Genomic DNA, 17482 nt, shown 5'->3' with positions numbered 1-17482 from the left:
AGGGCTACTTTAGATTAATGAAAATGAACGCTTTGTGACAAATTTGAGAGAACTTCGTGAAAAAACAAGAGAGAATTACATGAAGTAACGAGAGAGATATTAAAAGTTTAGGTTCTGTAAAGCAAAACACAAAAACGTGAAAAATGGCTAATACCGATGGAGAATTGAACCAGCCCCCCATAGGTCCCGAGCTGACTCAGGTCGTTCCGAGTCCCCCAACAAGTTTTTCAACGTCGGTCCAGTCTATGGAGTTGACTGGTGATAAAAGTTCAGAGGGACCTAGAAATGAAGTATTAATTGGTGGTATGTACTAATCCTCCATCACCATCCAAGTGACACTCATGACCATATAATTCTATGATTCGTGGATCATATTCCATTTTCCACAAGCATACATAAACAAAAAGTTGTGTAAAAGAAAAGGGATTGTCTATAAAAAGACTATTTACTTTTTGTACAATGAGATTACAATCATTCTTGTCTTCTAAACTTCAAAATGGGTAGTTGTAAGAGTGTCACTACATAGACACAAAGTTCCAAAAACTAATTCTCGAATTTTGTGACTTATCCCATGCCATCTAATTTGACATCTAATGAATGAGAATAGTTGTGACCTTCTCATTATAAAGATAAACGGTCTCTTTGTAAACAATCCCTAAAAATAATAATTTGCTACCACTATAGAACGAGGCCTTTTGCCTGTTGGACTAGGCCTTGTCTTTAACTATCTTCTGTCTAATCTTGAACTTTAACTATCTTCTGCCTAAGGTATTTTAACCTCTTTCCAATGTACCAGTTCAACTTCAAGGAGAAAGTCTTACAATTTCTTTTAGGTGAAAATCAACAGCTTGGATCACAAATTTATTTGGGTTACAAAGTCAATTAAGACTTACATTTTATGAATGGGAATGGGATTGATAAGCAGTGATTTGACAGCTTCGATATGGCGTGAATTCGCAGCACCAAAACCATCTCCATGTTGATACATGAACTGATAACATCGTGTAATGTTGGTAGCAGCATTGATGAAAGTCTTTGGAAGATGAGATAGTTTAAAACACTTTTTATAGAGATTCTTCCAAGATAAAGTGAGAAGCTCTTTTATTTGATCTCTTGCTTGTTCATCTGATGCACCACTTTCCTGCATAAGACACTGTATGGATTTCAGCACATCTCCTTCTTGCAGTTTATCCTTTAAACATCATCAATATAATACTAGTACTAGTAGAAGGGCAAGCTTTCTCAACTTCCCCTACTATATACAACTTATATACTTCTTCCTATCCATCCATCCATTCTGAATGGATGGTTGAGATGGCCTCAATCACAAATCACACATCTACACTATTTTATTTTTAATTTGTTTCTTACAAAACATTTTGACACCAAAATATTAAACGCGTACCTGTAAAAAATATAAAACAAATATTCCCAATAAAATAAAATAACCAAAATGCCCCTGAAAGTTTCATGGGTATTTAGGTTATTTTATTTTATCAAATATATTTTTTAGTGCTTGTTTTAAGTGTGTCCCATTGAGATGATAGCACTTATAAATCCATATAATTTGTAGAAAAAAATTAAAAAAAAAAAAAAAAGCTATGCGGCATATGATCTAAGATCAAACGGCCAATGGCTCACTTGATCTAAATTGGATAGCTAGATGAGGGAGGAAGTATGTATCTTCTATACAGTAGGAGAATTGTAAAAACCTTTCCCTTAGTAGAAAACAAAAATGAAAACCATGGAGAAATTCTATACTATCAACAATAGTTTCAAGTGGAGATGAAACTCAAAAGTTTGAAATAAAGTATGTTCTGAGAGGACTTTAATAACACTCATCATTGCTAAGAATGTACATAAAATAGGCAAAGCATATTAAGCAATGCTAAAGATGTTCATATTTCTTCTATCTCTTGATGTTAATGTGAGAAATGTTCAGATAGTATCTATGAATCAGCAAAAATAGATAAGAGGACCTTCGAGTAACAAGAAAATAGATTTTGGTTCTCACAATGTTGTGCTATGAAAATGGATAAACATAACCAGTAGTTGGATGTAAACATACTATCATATCGTGAACATGAACATGCACCCACATATCTCTCTCTCTCTCTCTCTAGTACATATTTGGTTAGCCAGCATTTGGAGAGCCCTATTAGGATTTAAAAACTCTTTTAAATCAAGAACCCCGAAAGTTGGAGTCCATCAGTATCATATACTTAACCAACTACAAGCAAAATAGATGAGTGCAAACCATAAAATGAGCAAAAGAAATAAAGCATAAAAACACAACATAAAGATTTATGTGGTTTACCCTAAAGGGTTATATCCACCATCATGGCAAACTGAAATCAACTATACAAAAAAGAGTTATGTCAAAGATTTTAGGACACAAAGTTACTTCTCTACCTCTGCACAACTTAGTCAAGCAACCCTTTTAAACTAACTCTCCCGACGGACATCACATGTCGATCTCCCAATTTCTCTTTTATAGCTAACTGTTGTTAAAGAAAAAAAACTTCGAGAGCAACCAAGACTTTTTCTCACTAAAAAGGGAAAGCATTCAAAATCTCTATGGGAACTTTTTCTCTAGAAGAAAACTGCCTATCACTTTGTAGAAGATAACAACGCAATCTTTTCTCTCTATAGGAAGCTCAATTTTCTCTATGTGAAGGCCATTCCTCTCATGCACAGGAGATCATACCTCTCTCTAGAAGGAGATCATACCTCTCTCTAGAGGGAGCCACCTTTCCTATATAGTGACCCAACACACTCTGCCTCTCTCTCTAAAGGAAGCCAGTTTCTCATACGGTAACCCCAAACAGAGTACACATATCTTTTCTCCCTCATTCTATCTATATAAGATTATGAATCCCGTACTACGTAGAAATCTCATAGATGCCATATATATATATATATATATATATATATATATATATATATATATATATATATATATATATATATATATATATATATATATATATATATATATATATATATATATATATATATATATATATATATATATATATCTTAATATGGAACTTCATTAGGGAAATAATTTTGGATATCGCCATATCCAACAAAGTTTGCTCCTTTATATTACAATTGTGAAAAATATAAAATGGTTATAAGGATCACAGTCCTTATATGTATATTATACAAGGGAAAACTATAAGGGCCCGTTTGGATACCTAGAAATCTATTACAGAAAAACATATTACAAGGAAATATGAGATTTACCATGTTTGGGTAAACTTTAACCGTAAGAAAATAGAAATAAATCACATAAGATTTTCTCAAAATACGTAAAATCTATTAAGCCCAGGATAGTTGTGAAATCCATTTCGTGCTTAATGGGTAATCTAACTACGCCCGTCCCTTGCCAAAAAAAAAGTCTTGTATCTCCCACCTCTCCTGCGCACATCACTTATCTCCCTCATGCTCGACTCAAAACCTACCAGAGAATATCACCGTTCCTAATAGGCCCTTACTCCTTTCTCTCTCTAAAGCTTTTCTCCTCTCTCCAATAAAAATCATTCTTCGTCTCTACAATAAAAATCATTCTCCCATATCTCACAGTATAAATAAGCAGAAAATGCTAGAACCAATGCATCTAAAGTGGAATCAAAAGCAAACAATCCAGTCTCCTTGCTTTACAACCAATTTAGTATCATTAGAGAGATAGAGGGAGAGAGAGGTTAGAGAGAGAAAGAAGTTAGAGAGAGTTAAGGGAAAGAGAGAGAGTTTGTTCTTGGTTTTATACTTGTAATAAATTAAAAGAAACCATGGGTAGCACCGCTGGTCTAGTGATACATTGCAAATACGGAGAGGCCTTTCTTCTGTTTCATCTATTTTCCTTTCATATTTTTATTTCTCTCTCTAGATATTCATCTCACAGAAGCCATCGTCTAGATCATTGTTTTCGTAGGAAACCCATTTTGGGCTGTTGCGCATATGGCTTCATTTGTATAGAAGTTTTTGTAGAGATCATTCATTTTTGAAGGAATTTGGGGCTTTGATGGGTATATCAAGGGGGAGCTCTACAAAGGTCATGGCGGCCATGAAGCTAAAGGTTTTGAAGGAATTTGGGGATTTGATGGGTATATCAGTCTCTGGTGCGTTCGTTTGGTCACAATGGGTACGTGAGTTTCTGGGATTTGAGGGGAGGGGTGGTTTGGGAATAGATCGAGCCTAGTTCAGTGGGGTTTAGGATATAATGACCTAGTTTGGGGATGGATTTAGCCTAGTTCAGTGAGAAGTGGGAGGTTTGGGATATAATGACCCAAGTAAAGAGAGAAATAGAGATAGAGGGTGGGTGGAGAGCGAGTTAGAGAGAGAGGTGGTAGAGGGAGAGTGAGAGGGGTAGCCAGAGAAAGAGTAAGGGCGAGTAGCAATGTATTTCCCAGGTTATATTTAGATACTACCCAAACAGTAATAATCCGTTTGCAGGTAATGTATAACGTCAGTAATGTATTAAAACAGTAATATATTTCGTAGACAATATATTTTCAGGTATCCAAACAACCCCATAAGGAAAAATGTTTCATGCGACGGGGACCGCATATCCACCTTTGTGGTCCATGAGGTATAAAGCATCCGTCTTAAAGATGGATGCAAATAGGTGGTCCATCTAAAAACAATTAAAACTAACAATTCAAATGTTTTCTTAATAGAATTATTATTTAAATTTTTTTAAATTTATTTGTTTGTCTATATTTATGATTTTCGTGTTAGAGATTACATGTCCTTAAAAATTAGATCAAAAAATCCGCCTCAAAAATAGATTTTTAAGAGGGGACTCATTTCTACATGGACTCATAGAAACCGTGTCCAACTATCAATCCTCCCGTATTATGAAAAGGGATTGTGTACTATGAGATCATGAACACAATCACTTTTAACCATTTGATGTAAAATCCAATAGATGAAAGTATGTCACAACATTTGAAAAATTTTATTTTGGACTTTGTGCTCAAACAATGACACATTCTCAACCACCCAATTTCAAATATAAGAGTAAAAATAATTGTTACTTCCTTGTATCAAAAGCAAATGGCCCCATTGTACACAATAAAATGGTTGTGAGGACCAAGTCCTTGCATGTTTATTTTATTATGATGTAAGGGACAACTATTAAGTCCTCCTGTAGGAGGATAGAAAGAAACATTGCCCTCCTGCCTAATTTCATCCATTTGGTCGATGATGAACAATTTTAAATATTAAAATGAAGGTTCGCAGTGTGTTCTCCAATGAGGTCTTTGGCATCAAGTGATCGCCTAGGTTGCGAAAAGGTCCTTCCGTCAACGGCCGACAGGCTCATCAGAGATCAAACCAAGTTCCGGCCAAAATGACTGGCAATGACATCGGATGACACTATTTCGGTCCTCCTGCTGGAGGACCAAACTAAGATCACATCTAACACTGTGGGAAGTGTTTACATATGAAAACCACATTTATCCTTACTTTTCCAATTAAAACTGGAGAGAAGTACATACCTTACTAGTTCCCATATCATTGCAAAGTCTTTGGATCATGGAAGACCAGTAAACAATGCTTGATTCATTCTCCAAACAATTTACAGCCTCTATCTTGAACTCCTTCACTATGAAAAAATAAGCATGAAACAAAACAACAGGGCCTGATATTGATGTCCATCCATTTCTTAGGTATTGTTCTAGTGTTGGTCTATGTCCAGTGTGAAACCACTCTGCTTCCTGCAAGTAAGCCTTGCATAGGCCTCCCCACTAATATAAACATAATGCATAATGTGGTTAAGGAATGAGATATGAAATAGTGCAAATAGCTTTTTAAACAATGGATATTGGATACATACTACATGTCGAAGATAATTTTTAATGTACCAGCCAGTTTCCTTTAGGGTATCATATGCCATCTGCTTAGCAGTATTGTATAGGGCTAAGTAACAAATCTTCATGTACTCTGGAAGTGTATCCATGGCCTTCAGGTCCCATCTAAAGATAGCATTATAACCCATGTTAGATTCCAACTGTAAGCTTCCTTTATTCTCAGAGCTACTGAATATCGAAGAATCGATCGCTCCATGAAATAGAAGATCATCTCTCCACGCAAGATGCAGACCACCAATAACAATTGCTATTCATAATGTGTTTGCCACCTATTTTTGAGGAGCAGGTAACATAGAGTCCATGTTAAAAACTAGAAATTTACAATGTAAAAGGGAATTCTCCTTGAAGGGATCCTTTTTCTGAGACAGCTTCTTTGGAAACTTTTAAAATTTTGGTGTTTTCTTTCATTGCGCTATCGGTTGTGGAGATCCTTTGTGGGTGTGGTTAAGTCTCGAAGGGTTGATCCCAGGCATGTTCTTTGTATCTTTGACTTCACTACGGTTGATGTATTAGCTGCACACATTTGTTAAGTGTTTGTATAAGTGGAAGAGTGCTTTGAATTCTTAAGAGTTGTAATTTTAAAATATTTGATATACTATTGAGAAGGATAGTGTTATATGTCATTTTTGACGTAAAACTATTTGATAAGAAAAATGATAAAAGATTGCCATAGAATAATTAAAAAATATATATAAATGAAGGAAGATTTGATTTTCTCCACTTCTTCGAAATTTCTTATGAACTTAAATATTTGCATATTACTCAGCATGTATCTTTTATGAAGTTGGGAGTCGCTTACTTTGTCCTGCTTGTATTTACATTTATTTATGAAGAAATTATTTAAAATTAACTCAAGAAACAAAGTAAAAGCAAAGAGTAAATTAATTATGAAATTAAGGACAATATCATTTTAAAAAAATTCATATTTTCTTGAGATAATCAAAACATTGAAGACATCAGCCACTGTACTTAGGGGAGTTAAAGTGCCAAGCTGGCCCCAGGGCTTCTGGATGGGTCCGTTCTAGGTCTGTAGGAATTGAAAGGCCCGGGCCTGGGATAACCCCCCACCTGGACCGGGCCCAGCACAAAAGTTTTCTGACGCCATTAAAATAAAACTTTTCCTACATTTATAGAAGAGCTAGCCCCAATTTTTGGGTATGGGCTGGGGCCCCAATTTTAACTTTTCGGGCCTGGACCCAGGCCCGGCTTTACATTACATAGGGCCTGGTCGGCCCGGTCCATTAATAGCCCTAACTGTAGACTTCATGTTGAATGGGTAATGATCTCCCTAAAAAAAAGAAGGAAATGAACCAAAAAAAGGCATGCATAGAGAGGCATTTGCTCATGGAAAATGCCTCACTTTAAAGTGAAGTTTAGTTGGGATCAAACCTGTCCACTGCCTTAGTAAAGAGCTCGAGTTCATCCAGTGATCCATACACATCATATACATCATCTATCACTGTCAAAAGAGTGTAAACCTTTGTGATCTCCTTCCTACACCTTGAAAATTCAAGTTCATAACCAATCACCGATGCAATTATGAAACATTCCACCAGCCGATCACGGGCGAAAGTTAGCTTATCAACAAGGCCAAGGTTATTCCACCACCTTTAGATTAAGAGACTAGAAATTACCTTCATAACCATACTTGTGGTAATTCTAGGAATAAGAAAGATAATCAATGGAAAAGTGTATTGCACAGTAGTCATGGATGGTATAGGATACACCATGACATCTATATTTGCTCTTAATTGTGAATCATAGAGATTAAACCCAAACAAATTTATGCACATCATCGGGAACAATGACTAATTTCTTTTTTTTGTGTGTGTGTGTGTGGGTGTGGATGCATTTGTTGATGGTGGTCGGGCAAGATCAGCCCAGCAGCTCCCACTTAATAAAGAAGAAAGAGATACAAAAAGAAAGGAAAAAGTTGCACCTTGTGACCTCCTTAAGATCTCTCTTATGTTGGGATTGCACCATGTTGAAGTTCAGCTTAGCCAATTCAAGTATAGTTGGATGGGTCGTCGCATCACCCCTCTCAGACTCATCTATGCAGTGCATAGCCACCATCCCCACCATCCTTCTGTGCAAGGGAAGCTCCAAGGCATACCTTATTCACTCCCGGAGGCCTGTATTCATGTTTTGAGCCATGACAGACTCTAAGTACTGTATGGCAAAGGCCTTGGCTTCATCCAATATGTCTTCTCCTTGGAGAGCAAGGTGTGAGGCTTCGTACAGGCTCAAGATCCCTTCGAAGCCTTGCAATTTTAGAGTGTCCTTGAAACTACCATGTCTGTTAGTGAAGTTGTTGAACACATCTGTTTCTCAAAAAGCACAAGAATGTGAGGTGGTTGGCTTCTTCTTGAGACCTGATTTTGAAAGGCATACAAATGTTTGAAGCAGTGTTTCAAAAGGACTCTACTGGATCAACTTGGAAGCCAAGTAACTTGGCCTCTGCAACTCGCCGAGTGAAGTTTGTAAAAATTTTAATGTGTATTTTTTAGAAATTATATTAGTTTTTATTTTATTTTGTTTTATTTTATTATGAGGGATGTAGTGATGTTGTACTTGTATGTTTGTATAATATGAAGTTAAGAAACTATTAGGTGGTTAATAATTATTGTTGCAAGTGGGTAGTTTATTGCAATAAATATGGTTGTACGAACTTCTATTTAAAGAGAGGTATGCAGTGAGAAAATTGGGTTACATGTATCAAGGTTATCTTAAGTGTCAAGTTTGTAATGCCTTTATGTACCCCATTGTTCATCTTTGAATGGAAGTTTTTCTTTCACCTCATCTTAATTGTTCTCCTTTTATCTTTTGGTTGTGAGTCTTGGGCTAGTGTGACATTATTACACTAATTGTGATGCGGATTGCTCCGCTATTGTGGCATCCGTCTTACTCCACAAAGTTCCTAAGACAAACTCGGGTTTCGTAATTCACTTAAAAATAAAAATTTTGTTACTAAAGCACTAACAAATTATTAGAAATATGTTTTTATATAGTTTTTGCTTTTTTATGATGATTTGTGATTTTTTCTTATATTATACCGTAATTTTGTACTTCTTCCTTAAAAGGAATTTTTAAATTGTTTCAAGCTATAAATCAATTTTTTAATAATCCATCTTCTTGATGTCCCTTCTAATGATGTTTATGACTTTTTTTTTTTTTTTACTGATTTTTCTTCTTTTTGAACTTTTGTATTCCTTTTGGTGATGTTTGAGTGCTTTTGGACTTGTACAAGATTGGGGCGACTCCATTTGGACTCACCTGAATTACTTTGCTCAAGCAGAGCGTCCGAGTTCCGAGCTTAAGCCAAGTTTTTTAACCTTGGTTTGAAATGTAAGAATGAAAGAATGATTAATTGGTTTACCTATCCAAACCACTTTTGGTGTTTTGCAGTCAAGAACAATCTTACACAACTTGTTAATTAGGAAACATTGTATGAATTGTTTTTGCCTACAAACATTTCTCTAACTGAGTCTTTCTCAACATACACTTAATATGCTCCATATTGGTAAAATTCATCCTCTTAGCAACACCATTCTGCTAAAGTGTCTCAGGTAACTATCAACTACGAAAAAAATACCATGCTCAATTAAAAAAAAAAAATGTTAACTTTATCATAACATAATTCTATTAGTTATTAGACAGTTGATGCCCCTGTTTTCATTATTTTCTACCTATGTCTTAAACTTTTTAAAACTAAAACAACTAGAGACAGAATTTCTTTTTCAGTATGTAAATACACATTTTTCTTCAAAATCCATCAATAAAAATGTAGACACCCCCGCACCCCCCCCCCCCCCCCTGAGGGAATTCCTAAAATCTGTGACACTCAATCCTAAGGATTGCACTAACTTAGTCCATAGTCCCAAAAAATCATCAGAGCTACCGAATCTGGTTAGAATTACAAAGTCAGTATTAGAACTCTAGAAAACTACCATTTTAATCCTAAAAACACATAAGAACTAAACCAGACCACCCCAACTGAACTTATCGGCATATCCAAAAAGAGCCAAGAGTATACTTGGGTCCGCGATGCGGGGCCCTAGTGGCACAATCAATGATGCTAAAACCTTTTAAGCCGCAAAAATGGTTTAAAAATTGAAAGATTTCAGAGGTTTCTAAGGTAATTTTGGATCAGATCTAGACAGATTTTTAATGGATTTTAATCAGGAATTTGATTAGTCAAACCCTATTAAACCTTGAAATCCTAATGCTAAAAGGAATATTCCTAAAAAAATTCCCAATTCTATAGCATGTATAAACCCCTCTAGCCATCAAAATATCATAATTTATCCAAAGGAAAATCTTCGAAAATAAACTCAAAATCCCAAGAAAAATATTAGAAAAATAACCAAAAACCCGAGAAAAATCCCTTAAAAATTAGAGAACCTGATATTCTAAAAAAATCCTAGAAAAATTCCCAAAAAATTCCCCTAGGCTAAGAAACCCTTAAAAAAACTAGGCTAGAAACCCTAAGCCCAATCTATACCAAAACTTTCTACAAATCTTCAATCCAAAGAAAACCTTTTTCAAGGGAAATAAAAGGCACAAAAGGTGTAGATCAACCGGTGGTCTTCATAGAAACCCAACTCTAGCTTTTCCAGTTAAGTTTCTTTCTTCTTTCTTTAGTTTAAATTTTAGTTAATTTTCAATTTTTTTATTTGTTTTATTTTCTTTTCCGATTTTCTTGGTCTCTTTCTTTGGTTTTGAGTGATTGCAAGCCATCATTTCCAACTGTTCTCAAATAGGGTTGATCTTTCGAAATCAAGAAATGTCTTTGAGTAGTAATTCAACGGACCCCACACTCTCTATTAAAACTTAATTATGTGGTTTAAAGAACAAATCAGAAAGAGTTTCTAGCAAATCCCCACTTTTGGTTGTAAATAAGAAGTGACAAATGATGAGCATCTCATATTGAACCAACAAATGATTCTCAAGTACCTAAGTGAATCAACTCCAAAAAAATCTTTACTTTTATGGTAGACAAAGCAAAAGGTAATTTGTTTTGTTTTTCATATAAAAAAAAAACTCATAAAAATCTAAATTATGATATTTTAAACCAGGGAGAAGATCTTTATCGAATAATAATTTAAGTACATGATTGCTCATGTTGCACAAACATGCATGTGATGTCATGACTGAATCCACTTATGTAATGTCATTGTCTCTACCAAAATTATTTCTCCAACAAGTCTATATAAATTGCCTATCAAGCCGTTTTTTTCAACCATGGGTGCTCCCTTTGAAATTTTCAAACATTAATTCCCACATGTAAACTTGAAATCGTTGTCATCAAATTTTCCAATGATGATCCTTCTGATACTTGGAACATGTTTGACACTAGGGATTGTGCATGTCATTCATTGAACATCATGATTCTTACTTCTCTAACTCCCATTATTTTACATGAGTTATTATTTATCATGTAAACTATACCTTCCTCACATGAATCATATTTGTAGAACCAATCTGCATGTGGCGTAATATGAAAGGAAGCACCTGAATCAAATAGCCAATACTACAAAATTTTCTCCCGATCAATAGACAAATTTTCCCATTCCCAAAAAATTCAATTTTTTCTACTAGAATTTCTTGAGACTCATTCGAACTATACTTCTCATTTGGACCACATTTTGTGGCTTCTTGGTTTAACTTTTGTGCCTGTCAATCTTTCTTCATGACCTAATTTTTCAATCCCAACATTTATGAATATTATTTCAACTTGAATCTTGATTGAGCCATTCGTGTTAATCTCTTCAGATCTACCATGCAATAGACACATTCATGGAAGATTTTTAACAAGACTTTTGCCTAGACATTTATGTAAGAAGTGTAGATGCAATGGAATCAAATTCAAGAGACTTTTAATGATTAAGATTTATGTATCCAACGAATTGAAGGCCATCCTTGCCCAAAGTCAAATAATCGTGGGCAAGATTTTGTGGGGATCCAAAGTGAGAGTGTCACTATAATAGATGATTATTTGGACACGGTTTCTATGCCGCCAGCTTGCATATTGTAGAAATTGAAAATTGAAAATTGAAAATTGAAAATAATAATTATATTGAGAAAACATTTAGACCGTTAGATACAATTGTTTTTAGATGCACCACCTATTTGCATCCATCTTTAAGATCGATGCTTTATACCTTTGGACAGCATATTGTAGAAATGTGGTCCAACCCGCATGAAACTATTTTTTTTTTACATGCCTAAATAGTATCTATGATTATTAAATAGTAACTCCAATTATTTAAGAGAGAGGGACGGACAAATGTGTTATTTAAGAGACAAGCAAGATCAATCTCAAGATTGGTTTTAATCTAAGGTTGAGAACTACAAGTGCCCACGCCTGTCTACTGAAAATATACAAGACCATTCTCATAATATATGAGATCATTCTCATATAAGTATATATGTAATATATATTGCATAAATAGATATATTTTTGTATAAAGAAATTTATACGAAAAATTTATCCAAGACCTCCAATTTTTTTAAACCATTTCTCAAGAGGTCTAATATTTCAAAAAAAATTTGACGGTATAGGGTTCCAATCTTTTGTATTTTCCAATCGTAGACTCAAATAACCCTATTTAACCACATGCTATTGACCAAACAAATCATAAAATGACAAATTTTTCTCTTGCATCTTAATATCCTCTCTGTAATTTCTCTTCGTCTCTCTCAGGATGGGGAATAACGTCTCTCTCTCAAGACTGAGCAAAATCTCTCTATCTCTCAAGGCTGAGCAAAATCTCTCTCTCTCAAGACTGACCAAAACGTTTGTCTCTTTTCTCTCTCTCTCAAAAAAAACCCATAGAGCTCTCAAGCCTGGTCTCTCAAAAGCCCCAAATCTCAATAGCCTCTCTCTCTCCGCTCTCTCACTCTAAAAACCCCACAGATCTCTCAAGCCCTTATTATGGTCTTTCTCAAAATCCCCAACTCTACGTTATCTCTCTCTCCTTTATCTCTCTCTCTAAAATCCAGAGAGCATCCTCTACTCAACTTCTTGGGGCTCTACCACCTCTTGCCGCCTCTACAAGTAAAAGAGTCAATGACCCACCATCAAGAGCAGGTACAGGAACCAAATTTATTACCTCAAAATTAAGATTAAGAATGGCTGCAAATTGATAGAGGCCATCAATGCTTGATCTTGCGACCTCTACTACACAACAATAATGGCTGCAGGCCCTGAAACTTTGCTTGCTGATTGTGAAAAATTGAAAAAGGTGTGTTTCAAACTATCTAACACATTCATAGAAAGACCCCAAAAATCCGTGCTAGCATAGACCGTAGCCTCCGCGAGATTTCTAGGTTTCAGCATTGAAACTCTAAAATTAGCAGACAATTGAACCCCAATCCTTCTGGTTCCATCTAAATTAAAATCTAGGGTGACCCCAATTTCCAAAATCTCACGAACTTGGCCTTGAGAGTCTCTCTTAAGAGAGAGATGGAGAAAAGTTAATAGAGAAAGAGGGACTTAAGGTTTGAGAGGAAAAATGTGTCATTTTTTAATTTGTTTGGGTTAATAATATGTGGTCAATGGAGGTCATTTGAGTACAGGGGTTGAAAAATACAAAAGACTGTAACCCTATGTTCAAAGAAAGGTTTTGAAACTTTGGGTTTTTTGAAAAATGGTTCAAAAAATAAAGGGTACAGAAAAGTTTTTCCAAATTTATATATGGATCAAGAAAATATGCAGTATTATTGTAAAGGATATTAATCAATCATATTACATTGAGATCCTACTTAATGCAAGATTTAGTTCCCACTTTTGCAAAAAACAAAAAATCATATTTGGCCCTTACGCCTAAGTCTTGAATCATCTAAACTATAAAATAAACAAATAAAATTTTGATGTATTTAGACGGCTTGAAAGTCCGGCTCTCAAAATGCCAAAATGTGTTCGCGTGGTCTGCCCAAAACATAAAATTGCTTTCATATTTGGATAGTTAGAAAGTTATTAGATTTTCAAAATTGAGAGTAAAATGGAAATAAAAAATTCAAATAAGACGTCAAGTAATATGACTCCAACTATAAACTACGCAAGAATGCCGCATATTTTTCCTGAAAATTGTTTTATAATATGTAATATATAAAAATATATATAATATAAGGAAAATTATTTCATATAGGCTAGACCGTATTTCTACAATATGTGGCCCCAAAGTATAAATCTATTTTAAAGATGGAAAATGGATGCAAATAGATAGTCCATCTAAAAACAATTGAAACTAACTATTTAAATATTTTTTTAATAGAATTATTCTTTCAAATTTTTAAAAAAAAATTATATTTATGATCTCTATATTAAAAATTTTATAAAAATTATTTTTAAGAGGTGACTCATTTCTACATGGACTCAAAGAACGACGTCCATGACATAAAAATACGATTGGTCATGGGCATAGCCATACCCTGGCCTGTGGGCGTGAATTTTGAAGCCGGGGGGGCACCGTAGGTGAAAATGACAAGGAAATGTCCAACAAAATTTTATTCTAAACTTAAAATATGTTGCCTTTCCAGGCGAAAGCATCCAAAGAATTGGTGGTCCTGCGAGCCTTAGAAGGAGCACACTAAAGAGCCAAGGGTGCAATACTGCGGCTCAATTTGAAGCAACAGCCATTAATAAGTCAAGCCACAAAGTGCACATGCGGGCTCACAATTGATGCAACGAATTCATCCAAAGCTCTAAGAGAAGAACCACCACCGCTCTCCTCCTCCGCCATCCCTTTCCTGAGGTCCTCTCTCATCTCGCCGGCCTTTCTCCTCATCTCCGCTCCCTTCTCCCCTTTCACCACCTCCGCCACCACTCTCGCCACCTTCTCTCTATCCACCCCCACCTCCTTCCCCCTCCCAACCTCCACACAGACCCCAACTTTTTCGTCCCCCAACATGATCGTGTTGTAGAATTGCTCCCCCGCCATGGGCCATCCAATGAGAGGAACTCCTTGGCTTAGGCTCTCCAAAACCGAATTCCACCCGCAGTGGCTCAGGAAAGCGCCGGTCCCCTTGTGCGACAGAATCGCCAGTTGCGGTGCCCACCCCTTGACGATCAGGCCGCGGTCTTTCACCCGCTCCTCGAACCCTTCCGGAAGCCACTCTGATCTGAACTCGGCAGTCATGGGGAACTCCAACGGTGGTCGCACCACCCAGATGAATCCTGCACCGCTCGCCTCGAGACCCAGTGCCAGTTCCTTCAGTTGCCACCTCGAAACTGTGTTCTGCGACCCAAATGAAACGTACAGGACCGAGCGCAGTGGCTGAGTATCGAGCCAGGCTATGCAGCTTTCGGCTGAGATCCCCAGTGGCTTGCCCCCGCGCTCCCTCGCCCAATTCTCGGAGAAGAGAGAGAGAGGCAAGAGGGGCCCAATTGGCAAGACTCGGCTCCCAGTCATCGTTTGCAGTAGCCTTATACCATCCGGCTCGAGCTCGGCCACCGTGTTGCATAGCATATCACCCCTCGACCGATGCATTGAGAGGGATATGTGCTTCTGTAAAAAGATCGACCATCCGTCTTTGCCGTCCGCTACTCTGAGGTGGCTCGCGAGCTGCGTCCGGTGAAGCCTGACGCCCGGCATACCTGGGACCGGGAACTCGTCGGCGTCAGTCCCCACATGCGGCAGGTGCAACCATGTAGATGCGTACCCCAACGTGCCGAAGGCCCCGCAGGTAGTGAATACCACGTGATGGATGCCAAGCCTCTCTGCCACCAACACTGTCCAGCCACAGAAGACGTCCGCGACGATGCAAAGCGGTAGGCGGCCATCTTTGCGAGCGACATCGGAGATGAGGCTCTCAAAGGCAGGTTCGAGGGTCTCGGAGGCTTCGAAGAGGCGGAGAATGAGAGGGTAAGGGAGGGCATCTGTGTTCTCGGCATCCGGGGGGAGGCCATGGTCGGCGCTCGAGAAGGGGAGCTCAGCGACGTCGATGGCGCCGGCGGCCTTGGGATTCATCATGGAGCGCAGCTTGGAGGCGTTGTGGGGGGTATTGACGAGGGTGATTTTGAGGGAGTGAAGCTCAGAGAGGAGCTCAGCAAGGGCGGCAAATGGGATGAGGTGCCCCTGCGCCATGAATGGCATCATCACAACATGTTCCACCACCATCTTCTTCCTTTCTCTCTCCTAAATGAAGAGAGAGAAAGTTGGGGATCCAATCTCTGTCTTTTCAAGGATATAGAGAGAGACAGAGACAGAGAAGGCTTTTTGTGTGCAGGGGAGAAGGGGGCTGACTCCAAGAGAGTCTTGGTGTAGAGAGAGAAGAGGGACGGAAGTCTATGCGTGTAGAGAAGAAATGGGGAGTGGAATGTCGGTCAACGTGGACAAGTAAGTCGCCGTTGATTACATGGGAAGGAGTGGAATGTCGGTCCCAGCAAGTGCATTAATATTAGGGCTGGCAATAGACCTACTACCTCGGGACGATATCCAATCTCGGGACGGGGCTATTTTGTGACCCGAATTCTAGTCGGACCCGACTCTTACCTAACCCGTGCGGTATTCAATGGGAAAAGTCTTTTAAATGTTTATAGACAGAAAATGAATATTGATTTTGTTTACCTTCATCACTGTCCAAATTTCATCGCGTAGTTACTATTGTCTCATAGTATTTTATTTTTTACATATCGAAATGACTTGAAACTTGGAGAGTATATACATCTTAAGCGCATCTAATAAAAATATAAAAACAATTATCTGTATAAAATAAATTGATCAAAATACCCTCAAAACGTTTTAGGGGTATTTTGGTTAATTTTTTTATGTAAAATATTTTTTTTTTAATTTTCAAAGATTCCCCTATTTTTGATGAATACATGCTCAAAATTTCATATAATTCCGATTTGTAGAAAAAAAAAATAAAATAAAATACTACAAGATAATCGTGACCGCGCGATGAGCTTTGGACGATGATAGGGGTAGGTGAAATCAGTGTTCATTTTCGCCTATAGGCGTTGCACAGTGTTCTTCATTAAAATATATATATATATATATATAATGTTGAGATTAGCCAACTAACTCATATCAACATATGAGCCCAACAGTTTACATTGAATATGAGCTGATAGTACGGCCACGACCTCATTTTCCCCCATAGATTGACTATAAAACACTTATGGGTGAAAATGAACAGTATTTTCGCCCATAAACTCAGTGCCATCCAATTTTTTCGGACGGCGTGGATTAAAGACCATCGTAAACATAAAAAGTTCGTGATGAGAATTTTTCACGTAAAATTGACGCAAAAAATATATGGGGACCGTCACAGCTCTTGTTGGTTCGTGGCAGTTTTTAGGCAAGGGAAACACTGTAGCAATTCGCCAATAGGCTTTTTAAGTGAATAGAGGTAATAATGTGGATTTTTCCATTTTATTGACTTTAATCTATTGGTAGAACCAAAAAAAAAAAACTTTGAATCTTTTCCCTTTTACTCACCTTGCCTGACAAAAAAAAAAGGGAGATAATTCTTCATTTTTTATCCCTATACTCATTTGTCTTTGTACCCATGCATATCCTATATACAATAGGGGACTTAAAATATAAGCTCTTTTTATGATTCGGATCCATTCTCCATCGGTGGGTCGCTTTTTAATTTTC

General features: G+C 37.0%; 1 protein-coding gene and 1 non-coding gene across 2 annotated transcripts; both read right to left on the bottom strand.

Moving 5' to 3' along the window:
• Nucleotides 1–806: 806 nt before the first annotated feature.
• Nucleotides 807–9392, bottom strand: LOC18436933 (trans-ocimene synthase, chloroplastic). The gene is given in 6 exon segments (XM_088850632.1): nt 807–1192; nt 5505–5753; nt 5843–5981; nt 7266–7484; nt 7816–8197; nt 9377–9392. Coding segments are annotated over 6 exon segments (1308 nt in total). The 3' UTR covers nt 807–889.
• Nucleotides 9393–14359: 4967 nt separating this feature from the next.
• Nucleotides 14360–16446, bottom strand: LOC18446802 (UDP-glycosyltransferase 92A1). Its single transcript, XR_016043594.1, has one exon. It is a non-coding gene; the product is annotated as a UDP-glycosyltransferase 92A1 (transcript).
• Between the last annotated feature and the right edge of the window lie 1036 nt (nt 16447–17482).

The sequence above is a fragment of the Amborella trichopoda genome, chromosome 11, assembly GCF_054954075.1.
Source record: "Amborella trichopoda isolate Santa Cruz 75 chromosome 11, AtrichopodaSantaCruz75HAP2 v2.0, whole genome shotgun sequence".
NCBI classification, from domain to species: domain Eukaryota; kingdom Viridiplantae; phylum Streptophyta; class Magnoliopsida; order Amborellales; family Amborellaceae; genus Amborella; species Amborella trichopoda.
The sequence above is the reverse complement of the archived record's forward strand: the minus strand, read 5'-3'. Positions and strand labels throughout refer to the sequence as shown.